This window comes from Phyllobates terribilis, unplaced genomic scaffold (assembly GCF_046119375.1).
Source record: "Phyllobates terribilis strain yellow unplaced genomic scaffold, ASM4611937v1 Scaffold_3__8_contigs__length_932513732, whole genome shotgun sequence".
Taxonomy (NCBI): Eukaryota; Metazoa; Chordata; class Amphibia; order Anura; family Dendrobatidae; genus Phyllobates; species Phyllobates terribilis.
This window is the reverse complement of record NW_027362763.1, coordinates 780,189,503-780,215,097: the sequence shown is the minus strand read 5'-3', so window position 1 is coordinate 780,215,097 and position 25,595 is coordinate 780,189,503. Positions and strand designations below refer to the sequence as shown.

At 45.5% G+C, this 25,595-nt stretch overlaps 1 protein-coding gene across 4 annotated transcripts in view; it reads right to left on the bottom strand.

Annotated features, from left to right (window-relative positions):
• RTN4 (reticulon 4) overlaps positions 1–23,721 on the bottom strand; it is an 83,901-nt gene extending 60,180 nt beyond the window's left edge. Inside the window, exons 1-3 of one of the 4 annotated variants that reach the window (XM_073672292.1) lie at positions 23,154–23,721; positions 10,863–10,922; positions 7,674–9,764 (exon numbers count right to left, since the gene is read on the bottom strand). In XM_073672292.1, the coding sequence (XP_073528393.1) occupies positions 7,674–9,764; positions 10,863–10,922; positions 23,154–23,541 (2,539 nt within the window). In that variant the 5' untranslated portion in view covers positions 23,542–23,721. Of the gene's footprint in view, positions 1–7,673; positions 9,765–10,862; positions 10,923–17,221; positions 17,258–23,153 lie in introns of those variants that run through there. The other 3 variants (XM_073672293.1, XM_073672291.1, XM_073672294.1) reach the window with 3 other exon arrangements.
• Positions 23,722–25,595: the final 1,874 nt, after the last annotated feature.

Genomic DNA, 25,595 nt, shown 5'->3' with positions numbered 1-25,595 from the left:
TTCTACACAGATTAGAAGGATTCAGCTAGTCCGTGTTTAATCACGTGATGTCATAGACCTAATGGAAGAGAAGAATTATCTGGGTAGAAAGGCAAAATGAGCAATTGTAAGAGCACAGTGCTGAATAATATGATGACTGCAATATATTAAGAGGATAAACACTGATGGGAGGAGGAGGAGGATTGTTTCTGTATTAAGCTATCCCCTATCAATTTGAAAAAGGATAATTCAGTGATCACTGGGGGTCAGATCATTAAGACCCCTAATGGTCTGGAGTACATCTGAATGAAGTGGAGCAGAGGTCAAGCACATTTACCACCACTCCACTCTCTCTCTACAAGACTGTCGCAGACTGCAGAGTACGGTGCTGACTAACCCCGGCAGTCCCATATAGAGTGAATGGAGCAGGGATGCACATTGGACCATTTTCTATGCCGATAGGGCTCCAGTCAAGAATTTAGCCTCTACCTTGCCTATTGATAGATGATGGCAGATTACCTTAGTACAGACCCTCTATGGCCAAGAACACAACCGTATTCCGAAAAAAAATTTGTAGGCCAGGAATTGTGCTTGTAATATCGATCAGAAAATATGGCCATGGTACAGTAATGTGGACCTCACCTTAAATGAATGTTGTCGTTATTCACTGGCTAACTGATTATGTGTATCTGACTCTCCCCTAAAGGAAAAATGATCGGCCCTGTTAAGATTTCAATATGCCCAATCCTTTAATTGCACTGATAGGAATATGGCAGCCATACAGTGTGTCCTCTTATAGAGTGGAATCTAAATCCAGCACGTGGTTTACAGGGGTCAGGAAAGACAGATGTCAGCCGGCAGCCTTTATTACTGATCCATGTGATATTATGACTCTTAAAAAATTTTTTTTAATTTTTTTCTTTTTTTTTTTTGAGTTATTTAAAAGGGATAATATGTTGAAAATAGTATATGATCTGTAAGCAAAGTGTTCTAAAGCAGGAGGAGCTGATCAGATTGATTGACATTTTTTGCAAAAAGTTTCAGTAAAACTTGCAGTTTATTCACTGAAATCCCTGGTGTTTGTATGAATGAGTCCAGGGGGTGGTCCCACTAGTGATTGTCAGTTACTAGTAGGACCGCCCCCTGGACTCATTCATACAAACACCGGGGATTTCAGTGAATAAGATAACGTTATACTATATCCCATAAGATTCTGCTCAGCTTCTGCTTCACTTCCCCATGGTGGCCACAGATCGGCCTGCATGTACAGTGCGACCGTTTGCCTTTAAAGGGCATAATACAGAACCCATACACACAAATCCACTTATGCAGATGGGTCAGAGAACTACAAACCCTCCACACAATACTGGGAACAATTGAGAAATCCACCTAGAATCTAGATCAAGATGATCTACCTCCCTTTTCCAGCAAGGTGTAATCAAGCATGAGTGGAAACCGAACAGAAAAGCTGAAAAATAAAAGAAAGACACTTTCTGCAGGTCGTTTGACATATTGACTGATCGTAGGTACGATACATGGTTATAATCACTGTGTGGAAACAGATTGCATGGAGATCCATGCTACTAAACAGATGATCATACACCTCGTTTTCTAGGACCCCTAGTGCTCCCGAGTACAGGGGGGTTGATTATGTGCACATTTTCTGGGAGGGTAGGGTGATGTGAATGCAGGGCAGGACACAGATCCAGAGAACAAGCGTTTGTAATGGATTTTGGATCCATACCTCTATTACTTAGGGGACGATGATTATCAGAGTGAAAATAGTTTTTATTCATGATCTTCAATGTAGGTTTTATAAAAGCTACCAAAATTTCATAAAACAAAAAAAATATTTTTCTGGATGGTGTAGTGTTCCTTACTGAACTGCAGGAGGCACTACAGTCACACTAAAGTTTTTTACACCCAGACTGTACAATTGCCCACTCCAACTTAAGGAACAGAGAAAAAAAAAAAAAAAAAAGGGAGAAGATGTCGGAGGCTTTGTGCCCACGATGCAGAAATGCTCAGGATTTTTCCTGAGCGTTTCTGCATCTCCCTGGCAGAAAAAAACGCATGCGGCTTTTACATGCGTTTTCCTGCCACATGCATGTTCTTCACATGCATTTCCGCATGCGGGTTGTCAAGCGCTTTCCAAGCAATTTTAGTATCACTTGGAAAGTGCTTGACAACTTGTTCACACTATATAAATCCATGCAACCAGCATGGATTTACATAGTGTGACTGTAAAGAATGGTAAAAAATAAAAAAATAAATCTATACTTACCATCTGATGGCCCCCGGAGTCTTGCTTCGCTTGGTGCCAGCAGCGGTAGAGTGAAGGACCTGCCGACGTCAGCGTCGCGTGACCCGTCACATGACTATGACGTCAGCGCAGGTCCTTCAGTCCATCGCGAACTGCCGGCATGTGAGGAGGAGCGCACCGCGGGCCGCCAGAAGGCAAGTATATATTTATTTTTTATTTTATTCTTTTTTTCACAGTTTCTATGGTACCCGGGTCCGGAGGAAAGTCTCTTCTCTAGACCTGGGTACCATCCGCACATTAGAACGCATGAAATGCGCATCTACATATACAGTGATGCGGTCTAATGCAAGTCAATGGCGGCGAAAACGCAGCACTTCCGCAAAATAATTGGTAGTGCTGCGTTTTTTTCCGCAATGATAATCAACAGCGGAAATTTCCGCAGCATGTGCACAGCACATGCGGATTATCATTGGGGAACATGGCAGACCTTCTACCAAGCGTTTAAGCATTTCTGCAGCGTTTTTGCCGCTGCGGAAACACTTAAAAAACGCACATTGTATAATTTTTTTTAACCACTTAAGTCCCAAGCAATTTTTCGTTTTTGCCCTTTTGTCCCCACCTTCGACCAAGAGCCATATCTTCAATTTTTTTTAATTTGTGTCAACAGCCATAAGGGAGCTTGTTTTTAAGTAGGATGAATTTTTTGAACAACACCATGTACTAAAGGCCCTTTCACACGTCAGTATCTCCGGTACGAGTGGTGACAGTTTCCACACGTAATGGAGACACTGACACACGTAGACCCATTTATATGAATGGGTCTGCGCACATCTCAGTGTGTTTTCACGGACAGTCCGTGTGCTCCACACGGAGACACGTCCATTTTTTGCGGATACACGGTCCGCAAAACTGTCTCACGCTGAACACACACGGATGTCATCCGTGTGCCACGGACCGGCACCTGGGAATCAGCGCTACAGTTAGCGCTGTTCCCAAGTGCCGGTGCTGAACACTACCCTCCTCATGGTTCCTGCCGCTGCTGCGATCAGCACAAGTGGGGACTATGATGAGGGTAGTGGTAGTCTGCTCCCGCAGTGTCTACACCTGTAAAAATAATAAAATAAAATCCATGTACTCACCTCTCCTAGGTGTCCCCCGCTATATCCATGCGACCGTTGCTGCCGAGGAGTCGGGGAGAATGAGCCACTCTGGAGCTGTAGCTCAGGAGCGGTGTCCTGTCACTCACTGAGTGCAGCTCCGGAGCCGCTCATTCTCGCCGGCTTCTCTGCAGCAGCAGTCGCATGGATTAAAGCGGGGGACACTAAGAAGAGGTGAGTATATGGATTTTATTCTTATTTTTACAGGCGAGAACACTGCAGGAGCAGACTACCTCTACCCTCATCATAGTCCCTGCTTGTGCTGATCACAGCGCTGGCAGGAACCATGATGAGGGCAGTGTTCAGCATCGGCACTTGGAAATCAGTAGTATAGTTAGCGCTGTTCCCAAGTGCCGGTACGTGTGATCCTGATGTGGCACACTGTTGCCACACGGGACACGGATATTTCCGGTACCGGAAATATCCGGACGTGTGAAACCGGCCTAACAAAGGGGGTGGGGGTAAATTCCAAGCTTGGTAAAAAAAAAAAAAATTAAAAAAAAAAAAAAATGTAAAAATAGGCAAATACGCAATTGTTTGTGGAGTTTTGCTTTTAAGGAATTTGTGGTACGGTAAAAATGACCTGGAAAGATGCTTCTCCAGGTCAGTATGATTACTGAAATTCAGAAATTTTTAAACAAAAACAGGAAAAGGCAGACAAAATATAAGTGGCTTGTGACGCCATCTTTTGAAACCCTTATTCTATGCGCCCACGATGCAGAAATGCTTTGGATTTTTCCTGAGTGTTTCTGCATCTCCCTGGCAGAAAAAACACATGCGGATTGTACATGCGTTTTTCCTGCCAAGCGGAAGTGAAGCATTTTGATCATGTGATTTCGCATGCGGGTTGTCAAGCGCTTTCCAAGCAATTTTAGCATCACTTGGAAAGTGCTTGACAACTTTGTCACACTATAACACTATAGAAATCCATGCAAAAGACATGGATTTATATAGTGTGACCAAGTTAATAGTTGAAAAAAAGATTAAAACCGTTAAAAAAAAAAAAAAAAAAAAAAAAAAAAAAAACACATTATACTTACCTTCTGATGGCCCCCGCGTGACCTGTCACATGACTAAATGACGTCATGGCAGGTCCTTTTAGACCATCGCGAGCCGTACAAGAGACCGGAAGCAGCGGGGAAAAGAGCGGGTGCCATCAGAAGGTAAGTATAATGTATTTTTTTTTATTTTAACCCCCCCCCCAGTACCATGGTACCCTTGTCTGGATGAGTCTCCTCTTCTCCAGACCCGGGTACCATCCGCACAATGAATCGCTTAATATCCGCATGTGTACGTGTAGTCATGCGGATATTAAAAGATTAAATGCAAGTCAATGGCGGCGAAAATGCTGTGGATTTTTCCGCAATGATAATCCGCAGAGGAAATTTCCACAGCATGTGCACAGCATAGTGGGCACACAGCCTTAAAATTATTTTTCCATCAATGGCTTTGTACGAGGGCGTGTACTCTCTGTACCGAGTTTAAGTTTATTGATGTCATTTGGGGTGGGTAAATACAATCAAAGTGTTTTTGTTAGGGAGGTAGAGACTGGAAAATTGGAATTCTGGCACTTTGATCTCCCCTACCCCCCCTTGAGTCTCCCATTAATTCATGATACATTTTCATAAACAGGACTTTTAGTGATGCAGCAATATTAAAATAGGTTTATTTTTTCTCTAATTTCATTATTTTAAGTGGAGGGGGTGCTTTGAATTTTTACCCTACCCCCCCTCCCACACTTTATTTTTTACCAACACAGCGGGGGTCCAGCTACCATGGTCACACAATTCCATGTAAATGCTGATGTCAGAATGACAGTAGCGATCAGAGCTCAGCTTCGGCTGCAGCTATTAAAAATACAGATGTTAGTTATACAAGTATAGCCGGCATGTGCCGTATGTGGAGAGATCAGCTCCTGGCCCCCTCCACACACTCAGACCCCAGCATGGACATACACGTGCAACCATATGCACCAAGGGGTTAGAGGCAATCACTTGCTGTCCAATCCTCCGACACCATGAATTAGAGGCGTACTGCACAATTGCAACCAGGTATATCCTTCTCTGCAATGCTCTAGCTTTTCAGAAAAAAAAAAAAAAAAAAAAAAAAAAAAAAAGTTTCACTAGTATGACGTGGCCCCCCGGACAGCTTCTCCCCGCACGTATTAGTGGACATGTCTCTTCCATGAGTGTACAGAGCCTGAGACCTGTCAATCACCTGCAGTAATGCGGGGGGAGGATACTGCCGACATTTCAGAGAAAAACATACCGGTCTGCAATTGGGTAGCCAGATTGATCCATGGTGCCCGAGGTTTGGACAGCACAACTCAGGTGACAGGTTCCCTTTAAATATATCTGTACATGTCATGCACATCGCTTTATGGGGCAGAGCAGCTTTGATCCTTACACTTATTTTTTCCTTCATAGATGGTGAGGGCTAATCGGTTTCCCAAAAACATAGATCAGCATTGTATTACATGAATGGCCTGTAGGTGGCGCTGCGAGAACACCAAAAGCATGGAGTCATGTCCCCTCAACTGCAAGAGATCTGTATATTTTGCTTGCTAGCAAACGTGTTCACTGCTGCATTAGGCTTAAAGGGGATGTGTAAAGCCCTCCCTCCCCATAGGTTTTTTTTTTTGTGCTTTAGTTTTCCTCCCCTTCTTCCAAGAGCGATAACTGATCTTTCCGTTGAAGAAACTGTATAGCGGCTTGTGTTTTGCGGGATGAGTTGTAGTTTTGAATTACACCTTTAATGTCAACATACAATGTGCTGGAGAAAAGGGAGGGGGGAAATAAAAATGCAACTCTGTTTTGGGTGTTGCTTCTACAGCATATATGGTTAGAAAAATGACCCGACAACACGATTCTCCAGGTTAGAACAGAACAGTTCGGAAGATAGAAACAAGTTTACAAATGTAGTTTCTTTACATTTAAGTAAAATTAAAAAAAAATAAAATCATAATTTGGACTGTCGCCACTTTCCAGGGCCCGGACCATTTCCATATTTTGGTTGATGGAGCTATGTGAGGGCTTATTTTTGAATGACAAGTGATTTTTTTTTTATTATTTATTTTTTTATCTACACCATTGTGGGGTACATACGACATCTTGAACACCAATATTGCAATTTTTGAAGGGGGGGGGTAGGGTTAAAAAAATTCTCTCTCCAAGCCTGTACTTTATTGCACAGCAACCTTCAGATAACGGATGCGTGGAACAGCACGCCACCAGGATCACAAGTTAAATGTCGCTGTCAGAAATGGACAAACATTTAAGGGGTTAAGGGCAGCAAGCGGATCGTGACAGTGGACATACCAGTACCAGGATTGCTTAAACCAGCAGGTTACAAGTTTTTGAATTGTACAGAAATACCTCAAGAATGAACATGTTGCTCCTCGTATCATGTGGAGGAAAAAAAAAAAATAAAAAGAAAGATTATATATCTAATATAAATATTTTTTTTTACCCACTTCTGGATTTGGCTTACAATTACCGAGGTAAAAACTCCCCAAATACTCAACATGTGCACGTGGCCTTAAACGGAACGTGTCAGACTTTTTTCGGGTTTAAGTAACACGAAACAGCAGGTGGGGAAAAGCCTAAGGGAGCCGCCCAGTGGACTATTCTTCCTGCAAACCCTATCCTTTGCCATGCCAGCCTTGCTTTCCAGACTAGGTTTTGTAGCCACCTGTCTAGTCCCATGGGCAGCATGAAATAGTTGTCAGGTTCCCATTAAATTAATCAGGCAGCCATAACAACGCAACACATTGTCCCTGTTTATAGAGACTGCCTTGAGAGAAACAACACGCTCCATCAACAGAGACAACTGTTTTCCCTGAAGACTAGCATGAAAATAGAACAAAGACCCAAGTGACCCAACGCTTTACAGGTAGATCAGAAGAGGCCTCCAAACAAGCGAAAAGGGACTGTCAGCACAGAATGACTGGTCAAGCCAAGTACAGGCGCTGCCAATCATTTATATACACCTTCCCACCTGCTTGGTTTGCATCTATCTCTGCCCTTCTCTTGCCCTATGAAGCCAGAGCTGTGAACCAAAGAAGAGAGGGTGGAGATAGAGGATAAACAAGCAAGTGGGAAAGTGTATATAAATGATTGGCCCCGCCGAGAAGAACTGAGCGGCGGGACCAAGTTTGAACAGTCATTCTGTGCTGACAGAGTCCCTTTAAAGTATGGTGGAGAGGAACCCTTGAGACACATACACAGTAAAATATTAACCAAGCCTGCAGACTGGCAGAACATGCAAATAGTTACCTGAATTCTGGAATTTGCCAGATGCTGGAGGAACAGTAGCTGGAGAGCTCTCCTTATCTTTACTGCCCACCCTGGTTTCTTTTGCAGGTGTCAGAGGCTTAGAAACAGGGTCTTCCAGGATGAAGGGCTCAGACCCTGCTTTGCTCAAGTCCACTATATTATCAGAACTTTCTTTAGTTTTGTCCTTCACAAACACATCTTCCTTCACCTTAGGCTGTTCCTTCGGGATCTGGTCTTCCAGCCATTTCGGTGCCTTAATGCCCACTTGTTCGTCTCTAGGTGGTGTGGAAATCTCTTTAATAGGTGCAATAGAGGATGGAATTTCAAAGTCTTTAAAGTGATCAGTTTTTTCAAATTCTTCCATTTGGAGAAGCTTCTCTGGCTTAGATATTTGGGCAATTGGTTCCTCTGCTACAATATCAGACACTTTCTCAGAGAAGTAGGACTCTAGGTATGACTTGACCGGTGAAGGCTCCTTCCATTTTGTATCACTTATCTGTTCCTTTTCTGAGGCAATGTTTTGTTCAGTACCCAACATAGGATTAGCAGCTTCTTTAGAAATCACTTCAGCTTCCCAGAGCTTGTATGAAGGTTCACTTTGCTCAGACTCTGGGGAGCTTTCATCAAAGTGTGAGGCAAACTGGGAGTCAAACTCACTCTTTAATGCCTTTGAGAAATCAGTAGCCACCTGCTCTGGTATGGTTTCCTTCACGAGGTCACACGCTATGGATATGTATGACGTTTCTAGCTCTTCTACTGGTGCCTTCTTAACAGCTTCCATGTGGACGGGAACTTGTTCTTGTGCCTTTGAGCTTGCTTTATTGATCGCTTCTTCATAAGACGGTGGCTTCTCGGACTCAAACTTTAGCTTTTCTTCATTCACAGGGGTTATGCGCCCAACTGGGGAGACATCAGGCTGAAGGGCCACAGCATCAAGACCAACAGGAGCAGATGAGAGGGGAGCTTCCATGACAATGTCAGGCAAAACCGGTGAGGACACAGAATCTGCATCTTCAAACAGTGCCACGTTCTGTATTGAAGGGCTTACATTTTCTTGTGAAACTTTAGCAGCAGTTTGGACCAAATCAATTTTTGGTTCATAGGAGAGTTTTGGTACACCAGTGTCATAGACTTCACTCTCATATACCTCTTGCACGATATCTGGAGTAAGCCCCTCAGGTTTGCTTGCAGCACTTCCATGTACACTATCAGTTGTGACATAGTCGACTTCTTGGTCAACGAGGAATGGGTTAACCGTTGCAACGTTAGAACCTAGACGAGAAGAAGGGACGCAAGATTTACGTTCTTCCATTTTTTTCTCATCAGTTATGTTGTGAGACACTTGATTTCCACCAAAAGCAAATGGATTCGTCTGTTGTAACGGAGCAAACATTTCATAATTTGAGGAATCTGAGGTTGCCTCAGGCGAAGCTGGAGAAATATCATCTGATATATCTACATCCCTTTCTTCATATTTTTCTTCTAATTTTACAGTGGGTTCAAAACTCAACATAGCAATATTGCTTCTAAGGTCTACGGAAGCATCTTTAGGTGCAACTTCAACATTGTGGCCTCCTGTGCTTGCAAAAGGCTTAAAATCCACATACTGTTCATCAAGACCTTCCTTGAGATCTGTAAACTCTTCGTGAGGTGGTCCAACAGATTTAAGCATTCCTGAAAACATCTCTTTAGCAGACTGGCCAAATAATCTTGTGGGGTCTCCAGAAGCAAATTCAGGAATAAATGTCGGGTGCTCAATAGCATGACCTCTCTCGGAAAAGAACAGGTCTTCCATTTTGTCTTTGTGGTCGGCGACTTCAGCAAAATAACATTCCTTGCCACTACTCAACTTCTCTACTACAGGGAAATCATCTATGGTCCTTGACATTGCATGCTCATCACTAATGGGACCTTTAAAAGCTTCTGGTGTAGTGGAGTCAGCAGGAAACCCGACAAGCTGCTCTTTGGAAGAATCGGCAGAAAAAGGAGGCAAAGAATGAAGGAAAGGAGCAGACTCAAGCAGCAAAGATGAAAGCTTCTCTTGGTCAGGAGGCATAGTGCTAGAAGGCTGCTGCAAATCCATTACAATGTCTGTGACAACGAACAGAAAAGGAAAGAGGTCAGTAGCAGACAGAAGCAAATTAAACCATAGTAAAAGCAACAGACGAGAGATAAAATGCCGAGATAATGTCAATGTCTAATATAGATCAGCACCAGTCACCACAGATTTTACCAATGAGTTACGTCACTGGTTTCCAAACGCCAGTCCTCAAGGCCCCCAACACATCATGTTTTCAGGATTTCCTTAGTATTGCACAAGTGAGAGAACCTGTAGTAATTTCTGATGCCTTGATAATTATTCCATCACTTGAGCAATACTAAGGAGATCCTAAAAACATGATCTGCTGGGGGCCGTGGGGACTGGAGTTTGGGAAACACAGTTACATAAATCCTCCTTCTTTAATCCCCTGGTGAACAACATAAGGCTCTATGGATATGTGGATCCTATAGATACGTTTCGCATATATGCCAATATTTCTTCCCAATGTTCAACATATACAGGCCCCCAATAACCCAAGTGGGTGGAGGTGGTACGTTTTTATTTTGCCCCTTCCACCCCCTTCAACCGTAAAGGTAACTGCAGTATGACTTTTTTGCTCTCACTGCTATATCAACTAACTAAAGTAATGATTGCTTATGAAGTTGTAGTCTACCCTTTACAAAATGTGCCCTCAAAAACACACCCGGTGGAAGGGGATGTCAAGACAACCCAAGTCATTATACCCAATTAGGAAATACAGATCTCATGGGGAATGGTCCCCTGCTCAGGAATCTGTCCCCAGAAAAATGATCTTGTAATATTACATGTTTGTTCATTTTTCCTACAGCAACCATGTATGGACAGAAGTGTGACCAGCTGAGAACCTTCTCATGAAACAACTCTTGGCTAGGGGCGTCGAGGATGTGGTGATCAGCCGATTGCCTTTCATACAAGTGTAGACCATTTTTATGAAGAGCGTCTTCATAGTATTGAAAATGTTAAAGAGCCGCAGTGCAAGCTGCAACACGTGCATCGGTCCTAAAATCTGTGGTGAGTAGTACACATGGATATAGTTAGAGAAAAGAAAGCTTATCTAGATCTTCAGCTATAGAGCAAGAGTGTTAGAGCCATGAAAGTACAGAACTTGCCTGAAGAAGAGGAGTGCATCAGAGGTGCAGATGAAGCAGGAATAGGAAAGAGGTTCACATCTGAAAAACAAACACAAAGACCTCAGCAGAAATACACACCATGCTCCGCACCGAAGCCATCAGAGAGAACGGATGGAGAATATCATACAATCTGAAAAATGCATGTCAATCACAAGACATGGCCCAACGTGGGCAACGAAAACTTCCACCCAGTCAAAAATTCAGTAGACTGTATTTTAATGAGGGGTTGTGGGAATAAAGCATAGCATGCAGTCATATTCTTCCTACCAGAAAGACTAAAGTCATGATGGTCTCCAATATGAGGGTCCATTGGGTGCACTGGTGGTTGTCATGAGGCATTGTGCTGTGGGGCTCATTTTTTAAAATAAGTAAAAACGCAGATGTGCAGTCTGCTAATACTAATCTCCCCAATGTTACCTTTACAGTGAGCCAGGAAGATGCAGTCACACCTGAATTTTGTGGATTTTGAGTCAAGTTACACTTGAGAACACTTTTCATCATACATTCCCAATCATGAGACACTCGCCCTTTCCTGTACACCAATAAGTTCGGAATTCTAGATTGCACCAGATCAAATCCATCAGAAGTAATGTGAGGAAGCAGGCACAGCCCTTCCCATGCCAACAGCATTTTGAGCTGACTTTGCTTTTTAAGTGGTTAATATACTGTAGCCCCATGTAAAATGACAGATATAACACTATGGATATATGCACTGGTGTGCAGTTTCTACTGTCCCCCAGGATGCTTTTCTCAATGTCTCAGATGAGCTGAAATTGGCCTGCTGCCACCTTCTTCCTGGACATGACAGCATCCAGAGACTCTCGCAGACTCGCGAGATGGCAATGTGCACCAGTTTCTCATGAACAGTGGGACCTCTTTAAGACGACCATACAAAACTGCATTAAACAAGGCGCTCCTAAAATGGTGGTCTCTGCAGAAAATGGACAATTTGTATAAAATATAGCAGAATTTAAAAACTTACTGAAAATCAGGTCTGGATAAGAGCGTCGTTCTCAAAGACACGGCCATATAGAGAGGCTTCATTGTACCTTGCACAACTGACCACAAAAATCGTGTCCTACACATTTTAACTCCAAGTAAGGGCTCATTCACACGTCTGATTTTTCCACGTACGAGAAAAACTGACCAATTATTCTGATATGGCCACGGCCCCACTATCCGTATTTTTTTTTTTTCAGGAGTATGAGCCAAAACCAGGAGTGGCTGATAAACTCAGAATTGTTGACTTGTTTCCATCAGCCACTCCTGGTTTTGGCTCACACTCCTGAAAAAAAAAAATACTGACTGAATACCGATAGTGGGGCCGTGGCATAAGACTCTGATCAGGATGTGGTACGAGTATCATCCGATTTTCTCGTACGTGAAGACATTTAAAAAAAACAAACAAATGTCTCCACCTTCTCTATTCTGACAGCCTGTGACAATCGAACCACACTCAGATGTCATCCAAGTACAGTCTGATTTTTTCCACAGACCCATTGACGATTTCAGAACATAAATGTCTCTTTTTTTGGACCTCTCGGTTCGAGGGGAAAAAAAAAAAAAAAACACAAGCAAAATAAAAATGGACATGTGAATAGTCCCATAAACTATTACAGGTACGAGTGCTATCTGTGAAAATCACATAGTACTGGTACGCAAAAATTGGACATATGAAGGAGTGCTAAAATTATTACTCTAGCAGTCAATATGCCCGCATATCTGCACCGTGGCATATGACGCAGCCACACATTAACACTATGCATGCTGTAGTAACAATGCCACACTAACCTTATACTGTAGGAAAGGTCAGGATTGCAGAAGTGCCACTTTATGCTTGAGCAAAATGCCTTGTGGCAACCAAGGGACAAACCATAGCCAGTCTACTCTAACTTTAGAAAAAATGGTGTAAGTGACACTACCCAAATCACAGCGGGAACATCCCAATTGTATAACTCCACGTCCGATGCAGTCATTCATCATTTCCTCACTATGTACATGCATGAAATATACATTTTGCAGTTCCCTCTTTCACATTTAGCTTTGAGTAGTAGTTTCCAAAGCCAAATTCAGAAATGACATTTAGTCGCATTTCCACTTCCCCTTTACAAAAGGCCACAAGCCGAAAAATAAGGGGAGCTAAACATGACACAAAGCTGAGCAGCCATTTTGCAAGCAATTTACTTTATCATATGGAGAGCGATCAACATGGAGATAGAAAAACTTGTACCAAGAAAATACACGATCGGTAATAGGTTTCTAATCAGACACGCAGTCCTGGAGAAAACACACTTTGAAAATGTGTTCATACAAAACATATTGGGGGAGACCTGTCAGAGCAGGGTGAGAAGAAGCCACTTGGGACCGGCCTCCGACAGGTCATTTGAGATGCATCATCCCCAGCCAGCTTGTCAAAATGTGTTTCTCTGAAACGCTTCAGAACTTCATTGTAAAGCAGACCACTGCAATAACACAGGCGGTGTCCGATTCATGATAGCCCTGAGCCTCTTAGCACCCACCGCCTGTCGGCACCCCTTTATGGCCAGACTTTGCAGATTGGTGTGTGATGGTGTGAATTCCGCACCATGTTTTCACCGTACAACCCTTTAAACATCCCCAAAAACATACCTGAGCTGTCAAGGGGGCTTCATGCATGGTATTGTGAAGAGGCCCTTGTCCAACAATAAACATTTTTGTTTTTTGTTACATATCTGATGTCCCAATGAGCGAAGGACTTTTAAGTCAGATTTCTCAGCACTGGGACATTGGATCTGCACATAAAGCGGTATCATTTTTCTCGTTGGGCCTACACTACAGCCATATCACTACTTCCATCAGTAAATTCCTCCTGGCCGGTTTTCTTTAAGGACCACCACACAGGGTTATCAATAGAGCAGCAAAGCCGATGTTGGATGGCTGTGGGAAACGTGGTAAGAAACCTAGGAAGAATTAACCATAAATAGGTTATTAATCAAACAGCTGCCATGGGCCACATTGCAGATTTGGCTGATCCTTTGGCCACATAACAGAGGCCATTGTCTGAGATAACGTGGAGAATGTCAGAAAGGACAATGGTGTCAGCTCATAGGATGTGTGACTGTGCGCCGTCCGTTACATAATCCGAAAACCACCACATTACACTGAAGGAGTCAGAAATCTCACAGACAAACTGTACAACCAACAGGAGGGGGACTATAGGATGTATTGTGACGAAAGGCTGGTGACACCACCCAGCAGGTCACACAGGGCGTCAACTCACTACAACCCCCAACATGGAAGCACAAGCAGGAAATGGACGCACAGTTCCTGCACACAATTATTTGGAGAGGGTGGGGAGGGGAGACACTGATGGTACGATTAGTAGGCACTCTGGAGGGGAAAATTATTCATCATCACTGATCAAGGGAACATCTGCTTATCAATACTTTTCTCAGGCACATACTGTCCGGAGCACTTTCTACTGTTTGACACCATTATAGTTGAAGGTAGTAAGTGTATGGTACTATTATTCCTGGGGCACAACAAACATGGTAAGATTTTTCTCTTTTTTTTTTTAACAAACATCACAAAGATAATGGTGACAGACTTCTAGGGTGTTAGGGAGCACAGCAGGCACAGTGTTAGTGGTTGCAGCAGGAACACACCACAGACATGATCTAAAGAGGATTAGGGAAAAAATAAAAAATAAAGAACTTAAAATGGAATAAACTAGGTAAAGAGGAGTTATGGATTGAAGAAGCATTATGGTGGTCTAGGCTGGCCAGAAAGGAGAATGTGAGGAACGAACAACTTCAATCAAAGTCTTCCCTTGTGAGGCATGGGATGTAACTGTTGGTCATTTTGCCTGTAATCAGATTATGGCTTTCTTTCTACAGTATGTGCTGTCACACTGAATTTTAGGGCGCAGTCAGACGGCTGATTGCAATCCTCGGACTGCCCATCGGCTCTCCTGACCCAAGCATGACAGCTGCAAAGAAATACACAAAGCTGTCGCACTCAGGAGAGCCGCCGGACAGTCCGAGGATTGCAATGTGATCTTCACACGAGCAATATGGCCACCTGATTGCGCCCCAACTTAAAAACTAGCACCCACTGATGACTTACCGTACATACCGTTCCCCTCTGGTCTTGTTACAACTCACCACCTCTCTACGGCTGTTCATAAAGAAATAATAAAAATAAAAAAACACTATGTACATGCCCCACAAAACCCAGTACCTTAAAAACATTGTCAATGAAAAACAAGAAATGCCAATGGCAAAGATTTCCATATTTTTCAAATATTATTTCTAGCATTACATAAAGGACCAGGTAGCTTTGGAGGAGCAGTGGATGACCAGTGCTCAGAGCTGACCCGGGCGCAGGACATGGTGAACTTCCGCGTGTGAGATAACAGCATGCCATAACTACCGGTAGGTACGATCATGCCAGTTCAGCTCTCTAGTAATCCACCAGTAATAGATCCCTCCAAGTAATGTGAGACTAATGACTTCAGCAGAACACACAATTTCTACACATCAGATTTGCTTACTTAGATTACGGAAATTATAAATTGGTGGTGGGGGAGAATCAGTAAAATCACAAGGAGGATAATATTTTTGTTAGATCGCCAGTAATTAACACCCACACATTACCAGAAAGCCTGTGCCAAGTGCACAGGACTACAGATTCATCATTTATCCGGAAGATTTCATTCCTTAGATTCTGCAGAAATTACATAAAGGCCATTAATCCTAAAATACAAGCTATGGTCTCCTTATAATGATCAGACTAGGAGAATGGAAAAAAAAAAAAAAAAAAACTTGTCGCCAATACCAGATCAGTGTGACGATTCTCCTCCTCCGGAGCTCATGGCCAGTAAACCACGTGTATATAACATGCCAGCAGCTCCAGTGACTGCACCACATGTGTAGAAGCTTGTGGTGGTGGACGGCGGATCCACGCTGCTCTACAGATGGCTGATTCATATCTATTCTCACACTAATGGAGGAGTCGGCATGAGGGGCACATTTTCCTGGCAAATCTACAGATACCTCGAGAGGATCTAACGGTCATGGTTTCCATTGCAAAAGGAAACTGACAGATGTGAACAGAGTGCTAGTCAATGGGATCCTTCAGGATTCATTGGGGTCAGCTGAAAACAGAATTCTTATGTTTGTGGGGATTAGGGACCGGTTGTACTCACAGGGTTTTCTTTTATAACCTATTTATTTATGTTACTTCACAGGTGGCCACACATGCAGTCACGGGGGACCCCAGGAAAATGATCTTCATACAAACATAGTAGAAGATCCATTACGGAGGATCAAGGGGTCCTTAGCTGTCCACCCAGATGTGCCATCATTTGTATCAGATGCTCTGTTCGGAAGCCTCTCTTGCATATTCTATCAGATCTGACGGAAGGAATCGCTTTATCTCATCTGCAGTCACCAAGACAAAACCCCACCAACCTCATTATAAGTCAATAGGGGCCATTGGGAGCTAGCGGTACCAGCACTGCACCATGGTTTGTGCTATGAATGGAAGCCATGACACAGATTTGAACAGTTCCTTAAAAAGGATATTCCCATCTCTATGATCAATCCCAATATGTAGTAGGAATAATAATCAGAATTGCAAGTACCTCCAATTAGAAATGTAGTATAGTACTTCAGATAAGCTATGTAGCTTACTCCATGTGCAGGGCATTGCAGTACTTTGGGTATCCATGGCTATGACCACTAAGGTACTGCAATGTCCTGCACATGAGGTAAGCGGCATTGCTTATCTGAAGAACTATACTACTGCTACTTATTGGGAGATCTCGGAGATGGGAATACCCCTTTAAGCTACGTTCACGCTGAAGTTTTGGAGCCGATCTTCTACCCTAAAAAATGCACAAGAAAAAGTTTTCCCTTTGGTTTTTAAGTGTTTTTTCTGAAAATGCCTGGTGGCTGTGATAGTGGGGGTGGGTAGATGGAGTGCATGTCACGTCTTTGAAGTAGATCCTAATTGAATCTGCTCCAAACTAAGCAATCTCTAATAAGGCTGCAAAAAGTTTTTTCGCAACAGCCTGAAAACTCCGTGTGAACGTAGCCTTACACATACAAGTGGTAAAACTCGCCAAATCCTCTCTCCCTGCATAAATGAAGGAGCCTTAGTGATGGAGGAAGAGTCTCCTCACAGCTCACATTTCATCCTATTCCCAGGTACAAGCTCCAATGGCCCAGATCATAGAGCAGCTATCAACTCAGACATTTCCTTGTATTTTAGCTTTAATGGCCGATAAAGAAGTGATTGTATTATAGGACATGATTAAGGATGATCAGCAATTATTCTCATTACCGTCTCCACTTTACCTTCTCCTCGAAGATATTGTGCTAAAAATGTATACCCTGGAAACAAAATAGAAGATGCAAGTCAGACAACAGCCAAATGAGGGTGAAAGCAGACAGTGAGCCCCAAAGCCGTGCCCTGATTTACTATGAACGCCACCGCCCGGCTAATGCATATAATGTCTGTGTGTGGGCGCCGGAAACACGAAAGCGGAGGCGTAACCTTAACACATGAATGTAGCAGCTCAGCCGTCAACTACTTCAAAATAGCCCCTACACACACTCACTACTGAGGAAGCCTCCCAACAACACGGACGCCAGGGCCCGGGGCAGGCTCCATGCCAGGGCCCGGATGCTCCCCACATGGGCACATAACTACTGGAGTACGGACATATGAACCTGAAGGTCACATGCCCCCCCATGTCTGAAGCTCATAACTGTCCATGGGCTTCGTATCTGGGATCTGTGCATCCGGAAGAGAAGCTCATTGGTGAGGATTACAAAATGGCAGCCCCCACCTCAGGATGTACTACTTTGACTGGATAACATGCTTTCAAAATTAGATTGAAAAAAGCGCCAGCCATGTGCCTAGAAAGTTCTTAAAGGGAACCTGTCAGATGATCCATGCTGACGAGCCAGGGGCAGCATAAATCAGGGAACAGATCAGCCATAGCAGACATGTACGTTTTACTCTAAAAGGCTGCAGAAAACACACTTTAAGACGAGGAGACTCCGATGACTAGTGACAGAGGTATGTCTTCATCAGGTTCTAGCTGCCAGGCTCTGCATAACAGACAGGTCTGTCCCCAGGCAATCTATTCGGCAGGGACATACCTCTGTGACTGTTCCTTTAGTTACCTCACCTCTGGTATACATACATACATGTATGCAATAATAGAGCCGGTCTACCATGCCCGCGGGGCCATAATGGAGCCGGTCTAACACGCCCGCCGGGCCAGGTAGATGGAGCATCTTACAGGTCGTCTTTAAAAGATTTTTATCTAAGACAAGCAACTTATATTAAACTATATACATTACTAATCTTAAACCCCCCCCCCCCCCCCCCAACGTTCCCGTACCCCAACTGTCCCGATTTCCACCAGCAGTGCCATACATATTACCGTCACCAGTGACCTCTGGCAGGGGTATAAGACATTGGCGGTTTATATCGCCTGATAATAGTTGGGTATATTGGAAATCACTATGCCCAATCCTCATTTCTTTCTACATCTGCGGGACATCAGGTTAGGTTGCTGGGCTCGGCAGAGGTCCGTGTACAGTGTATGGAGAGAGCAGGAGTAATGGCTACCACAACCTGACAATACAGGATTCTCTTTGTGCACTCACATAAGTAGAAACTGTATGAAATGTGCACATTAACCATGATAAAAGGCTTTCTCTGAAGGGATTAATGTCATGTACAGAAACACCCTGGAGTAACCAGAGGACGCAGGGCCACCAAAAGTTCAGCCAGCGCTAGTCATGTGCAGCAAACATTAGGCTGCCTCTTGCCAACTCATTAGCTAAAATGTTTACTTGGAAACTGTATCAGAATGAATATGGTGGCGAGATGTCCTATTCAGTTACAGATGCGCCAGGAGAAAAGTTCTGCAATATATAAGGGATGCCAGGGATGGGCATATGTCCGGGGGCAAGGTAGTCAATGTATCCAGAAATGTAACACTAGAGCCCAAGTTTAAAGGGGTAATCCGGCCATACTTGCCTCTGCATTGGGGAGTGAGAGGGGCAGGAGACTCAACGTCTACAAATGAGCGTGCACCTGAATAATGACTAGGACGGGTCCACAATAGCTGCCACATGCACAAGCGAGCAGGGAGATATATCAGGACCCACTCACCACCCGTGGCCGTAGCGCTGTCCTATTGTAACGACTAATGCATGGGCAGCCGATATCTGTAGACATCACTGGCCTCGCTCTCCAGATGCACTTGTGCCAGCAGAAATCTGTAGTTTGGCATTACCGCTCCCACTCGATATAGCAGAATGAAGAATGGAGGGTGGTGGGGTCAGTCTACAAGCCCTCTAATTGATACACAAAAGGTTTAAGCTCGTACAAATATGGGCAGACATGTCATCGGCCAAATTGCCATGTGGGAAATTTAGTCTTTGTGGCCACTGACTTATTAAAAATGGGGACTACTGTGCTCCATACAAGTGCTAATTTCTTGAAGTCCATCAGTATCTTCCATCTTAATACATTTCTGATTAGCGACCTGATTGGTAAAGTGCACACCAAGGCGGGGAACTGAGCACAGAAGAGCAGCCTTTTGTGTCTTTCGCCACTTTGGAGGAAAAAGAAATGCACATCTGACAACATGACACGCTAAGATGTAAAAATGTGGCAGAGACAAGCACTCATTGTATTTCAGTGTTTGTGCCACCGAGGTCTTGTGATGAGCGCGGCCCTGGGATGGAGCAGCTGTATCCACATCAGACAAGCTGATCCGCGGAGAAGCTCTGCCAGCTGGACACAGGGGCAATATTGTCCTGCATCAGGAGGGCGCACCGAGCACAGGAGACCGCCCAACAACAGACTGCGTGCAAGCATATCAGCCAAGGCAAACGCCCCACAGCCAATGTAATCTGTGTCCATTAGGCTATGTGCCCACGATGCAGAAATGCTCTGGATTTTTTCCTGAGCGTTTCTGCATCTCCCTGGCAGAAAAAAACGCATGCGGATTATACATGTATTTTTCCTGCCAGGGACAAGCGGAAGTGAAGCGTTCTTCACATGTATTTCCGCATGCGGGTTGTCAAGAGCTTTCCAAGCGATTTTAGCATCAACTTGGTCACACTATAAATCCATGCCGGTTGCATGGATTTATAAAGTGTGACCCCAAAGAATGTAAAAAAATAAATCTATACTTACCTTCTGATGGCCCCCGGAGTCTTGCTTTGCTTCCTCCTGGCTACCGGCAGCTCACGGTACACTGAAGGACCTGCCGTTAAGCCTGAAGACAAGCACACCGGGGGCCATCAGAAGGTAAATATATTTTTTATTTTATTCATTTTTTACAAGTGCTATGGTACCCAGGTCTGGAGGAGAGTCTCCTCTCCCCCAGACCCGGGTACCATTCGCACATTGAAACGCTTGGATTCCGAAACTACAGACGCAGTGATGCGTAATCCATGCGTTCCAATGCAAGTCAATGGCGGTGAAAACGCAGCGCTTCCGCAAAATAATTGGTAGTGCTGCGGATTTTTCCGCAATGATAACCTGCAGCGGAAATTTCCGCAGCATGTGCACAGCACATGCGGATTATCATTGGGGAACACTGCAGGCCTTCTACCATGCGTAGCCATGGCTCCTTGCTGTCTCGGTGGTTTGGCTGCAGTGGTGACATCACATTGATTGATGGCAAGCATCTCCACTGTAGGCAGAGAGCTCAGAAGCTGTAGACGGCACAAGCTGCTGAGCTCCATGATAATCTACAGTGGTGATGCACGCAGTCAACATGACATCAACGCCGCAGCCAAAATGCTGAGAGCCAAGAAGCAGCAGGGAGGGCGAGTACCCTCTGTTATTTTAGAGCGTTTGAGGGGGTCCACTTTCCTGAAAGCGGTAAACCCCTTTAATATTGATGGCATTAGTAAAGATAACTCTTAAGAAGACTTGATAGCTATCAAGCACCATGGGGGCTCTTAATACTGATCAGCTGGGGTATCAGGAGTCAGACCTCCACCAATCTGATCTTCATGGTCTAATCTCAGGATGGGCCATCAATATTCTAGACCTAGAAAAGCCCTTAGGTAATAAATGTCTGCCCACTCAGGTCTCCCACAGCCAAAACCTTCAACTATCTCTAGAATGGGTATTTTTTGAGCCTCATTTCTCCTCACTTCGCTTACAAAAGTGGATGTGGTCCTGAGACTAAACTCTTAAAAACCCCAATTCCAGCAGGGTTTCGCATTAGGCATACCTGCTAGACATCAAGAGTTATGACATGGGGCTCTCTTCTGGGGGTACTCACTCTAGAAGTTAGGGGATATTCCCACCCAGATGATTTGCTGCAGAAAAAATTGCTGAGGCTGAAAAGTCAGTTCCAAGCACCTAACTGAAGTTCTATCCGCAACGTGAACATGGATTTCTGCAAGCCTCGTTCAGAGCTACAGGGCAGCCCATTCCCTGCTCTACAGTGAGAGGACCCTAATAAAGAACAGCCCCTCTCAAGGATTACTAAAGAGGTCACGTTTCAAATGGGCCTTAGAGCATAAAAAAGACCACACTACCTACAGAGAGTCAAGGAAGTTGGTCCTGGCCCCCTCAGGAGTCACGCGGTGCAGGTTATACAAGGCAGCTCCTGCAACACCCAGGACATATGGAGATAAGCCAGAGACCAGTACACCTCACCATTCATGTGCTGTCCTGTAATTGTAGGACTACCTGACCCAGAGGGGTGCAGGGTCCAGGACCCCATGTTGACTAATGAATAGATCACATCTAGAATGATGACTCCGACTACTGTACACCGTCCCATGGAGACGGAAAGGAGAGGTAGCGTGCATGTCTGACTGCCGCTCCATTCAAATGTGGGGGGACAGGTTCCCTATCCTGGGGATTGGTTGCGTCTCAACAGTGCAACGCCACTGATCTAGAAAGTTCTTCTTACTAGAATATCCTTTAAGGCCCATTTCAGGGAGTGCCATCTATAGAAAGCTACTCCTCTTCTGTGTGACCGCATGGTGGTGGTTTAGGGTCAGCACACTTGACAAGTTCCTCTCAAACATCAGGGCAGTTTCAGGCACATCGCTGCTGCCCTTCAGTTAATACAGAACTTCTGCACTCATTTTAACTTCCTATATTAAGAGAAAATATAAAGAACAAAGACAATCAATAGTACAAGCAGCGTGCTGGTTATATATGATGCCAGACGTGGTGCGTTACTAGAAGGATGCTGTGACGCAGATATCTACTTCATACACAAGATGACATGGTGATAACCAGAGGGACGTGATGGGGGCGCCTGACGCCGGGCACCCCCCCCAACACTTCTCCAGCCATGAATCAGGTTTCTGGCAGCAGCTGGCACACATCAGACCCCACCCCACCTTCTCTATTCTGCACACTCACTGCCCACACTCCATCCGTCAGACCAAAACGCATGGGCGGACAAGGTGGAAAGCTAGATATAGTCATACACCAGGCGAGGGGGCAGCATCCTGCAAGCCAGCAGGTGGACACACAACAGACCTGTCTTATAGCCTGCACCAAATGTGATCTCATCTGGAAGAGAAGTCTGCCACATCTGGCCTCCCCTGCCCTCACATAATAGAGACTGGTGGACACCAGCTAATATGAAACAATCCAATAAGGTACCCCCATAGATAGCTACCCCCGCAATAATCACATCAGAACAGTGGATACAAATACAACTTCATCTCAACCTTTTCACTTAACTTTACAGATTTCCACCAGATTTTGGAATTATTACTGTACAATAAGGCCAGATCACAATACTGAGCAGGCAGGGGTGAGTGGGTGGTTAATTTAAAGAGGTATTTCTTAAAATGTGGAAGCTATCCCCTATCCATGGAATAGGGGATAACTTCCCGATCGATGGGTTCAGCCGCTGAGACTTCCACCGATCCCAAGCTCTTAAGATCCCGGTGTGAATGGCAGTGTTGATCACATGCACTGCAGATCCATTCATTCCTATGGGAGTGGCTGTTTCTTACAGAAACCAGGCTGCACCTGTAAATGCATTGTGTCTGGTATTGCAGGAGGTGAATGGGGCTGAGGTGCAATACCAGGCACAGCCTGCAGACAAGGGTGGCGCTGTTCCTCAGAAGAAAGCAGCCATCTTTCCCTCTACACCTTGCAGATGAGGCAGGCATGGAGGCCAGTGACACAGCCCCTCCCGGGGATGGCATATGATGGGCTAGATACATGCCCAGGCATCTAACATTAGGGGGTGACCTTCACAGGCTCTCTTACCCACTGAGCCGGCCTTGGCGGGGGCTGCGCTGCCCGGTGCGGCCGGCCGGTCCTGCTCCTCCTCGGGGGCGCTGGGGATGACGGGGGCGCTGGGCAGGTCGCTGCCGATGCTGCTGGGATCCTCTTCCTCGGGTGACGGCTCCAGGCTGTCGGAGTAGCTCTTCCGCTCCTCGTCGTCCTCCTCCGCCGCCGCCACAGGGGGCTTACCGGGGAAGGAGACGGAGAAGGTGGGATGCGCCAGCTGCCCCGCGCCCCCGGTCAGGTCCAGCACGTCGTCCATGTCATCCCAGGGCTGCACACGGGGCTTGGCCTCCTCCGCTCCTCGGAACTGATCCTCATCGTTCCCAAAGCTGCTGGATGATGTTACAAACGGGGATTGGTGCTCCATGGCGGGTGCGGGACGGGCTACGACCGGCTGGACAATGTGAGATGCCGGCTGCGGAGAAGTGCGCCACCCGTCTGAGCGGCAGGGGGACAGGAGCGATAACAATACAGAGCGGGGGGAGGAGGAGGACGGCGCGGCCACGCCCTGGTGACTCACACTCTGCCCGGAGCCTCATCATGGCGGGGATGCTGCTGCCCCACCCAGGCTGCCAGCAGCCAACCAGCCGCGGCACTGGGCGGGACTACAAGCTCTTGACTGACGACCCGCTCTACCAATAGAAAGCCGAGAAGGGTGGGTCCGCAGGGCTGCCCTAGCCAATGACGGAACGAGTTCGCGCAAGGATGATGGTTGTCATGGTAACAGACAGGACCCGCTGCTCCTCATTGCTGCGGCCGGACGCGCAGACATTCCGGAACTGAGGAGAGGCTGTGCCGGCGGCTTCATGTTCTGGGAGGGTGATGGCAGCCTGAGGCCTGGCTGCCGAGTGTCCAGTCATCATCCCGTGACTTCTCCCATATCCTGACAAGTGTGCCCAGGACACAAGCATGGGGGATCTTCTAATATCACAAATCCTCCAAAGTGTGCTTCAGCAGATGCCGAGCTGTGAAGTCTAAGATCGGGCATATCTGTACTCAGCATGCCCGATCCACAGCCCGCCCCCAACATCTGAAAACGTTCTACAAAATATGACCAATCCCTCCTATCGGATTGTCTTGGACCAGCTATGTGCAACTGCTGAAGGTGTATGGCCTCCTTAAAGGGGTTAGTGACAACTTGGTAATGGCTGGGTCCAGTATGGCCATCTCCTCCCTAAGCAGGATACGTCAGAGCCGCACTGTGGGGTCCAGCGATCAGTGAGAGAACCTGGCAGAAAGATTTACCCCTGAAAACTAATTGTGGAGCCCATTAACAGATAAGCGGGAATGACCCCAAAGTGCTTCAGCAGCAAGAACTTGCATTTTGTAGTTCAGTCTGGAAGCGCAGGGGTGTGTGAGGAGGAGGATGCACTTACAGCTTCTCAGCCTCCTGTATTCCTGCGCTAGCAGCTCCTCCCCCGTCTGACTGACAGGTGGTTTAATCTGGTACTCTGGACACTGACCTGTCAGTCAGCTGGGAGGAGCTGCTAGCGCAGGAACACAGGAGGCTGAGAAGCTGTAAGTGCATCCTCCTCCTCACACACCTCTGCACTTCCAGACTGAACTACAAAACTAACCTGGGCTTGATGTCAGCTGGCATTATAAGCTGACATCAACCCCAGCCCTATTACCCCACTGCCACCACCAGAGGGCAGAGCGAGGCTAAGTGCCAGAATTGGCATATCTTATGGATGCGCCATTTCTGGGGCAGCTGAGGGCTGTTGTTTCTAACCTCGGAGGGAGCCAATATTCATGGCCCCTTCCTAGGCAATTAATATCAACCCCCAGCTGTCTGCATAGACTTTGCTAGCTGTTAAAATAGGGGGACCCCTCCTAAATTTTTTTGGGGGGTCCCCCATTTTAATAGCCAGTAAAGACTAAGTATTCAGCCGGGGGCTGATATTAGTAGCCTGGGGAGCTCCGTGGTTATTACCCCCTTCCCAGGCTTCAAACATCTGCCCCAGCCGTCTGCTTAACCTCCCCTAGAGACTAAAATTACAGGGGACCCCACGCCATTTTTTTTTTAAATAAATTCTTTAACAATAAACGACAAGTACAGTAACCAACACTGTCACTGTACTAATTATATATGTGACTGACATCTATCTGTTCTATGTGCGTAGATCTATTCTAAATTGTCGGGTACCGATGTATTGTAACTGTACGGGACTGATGAATTGCCGGCCTTTAAAGAGATGGGTGTGTAAAAATCGAACTAGCAGTGTCTGGTCTCGCTCTATACACTTGTACTGAGAGGCCGTGCACTTCTAGTCTGCACGTAACCACATGTATGCCAATCACATTCTTGTGGCCATGAGACTCCTCATAGCACACACTGTGAGGATTCACAAGTCTGAAATCATATAGAGTGACCGCAGACTTGTATACAACCCAATGCCGGACAACCTCTTTAAGAATGCC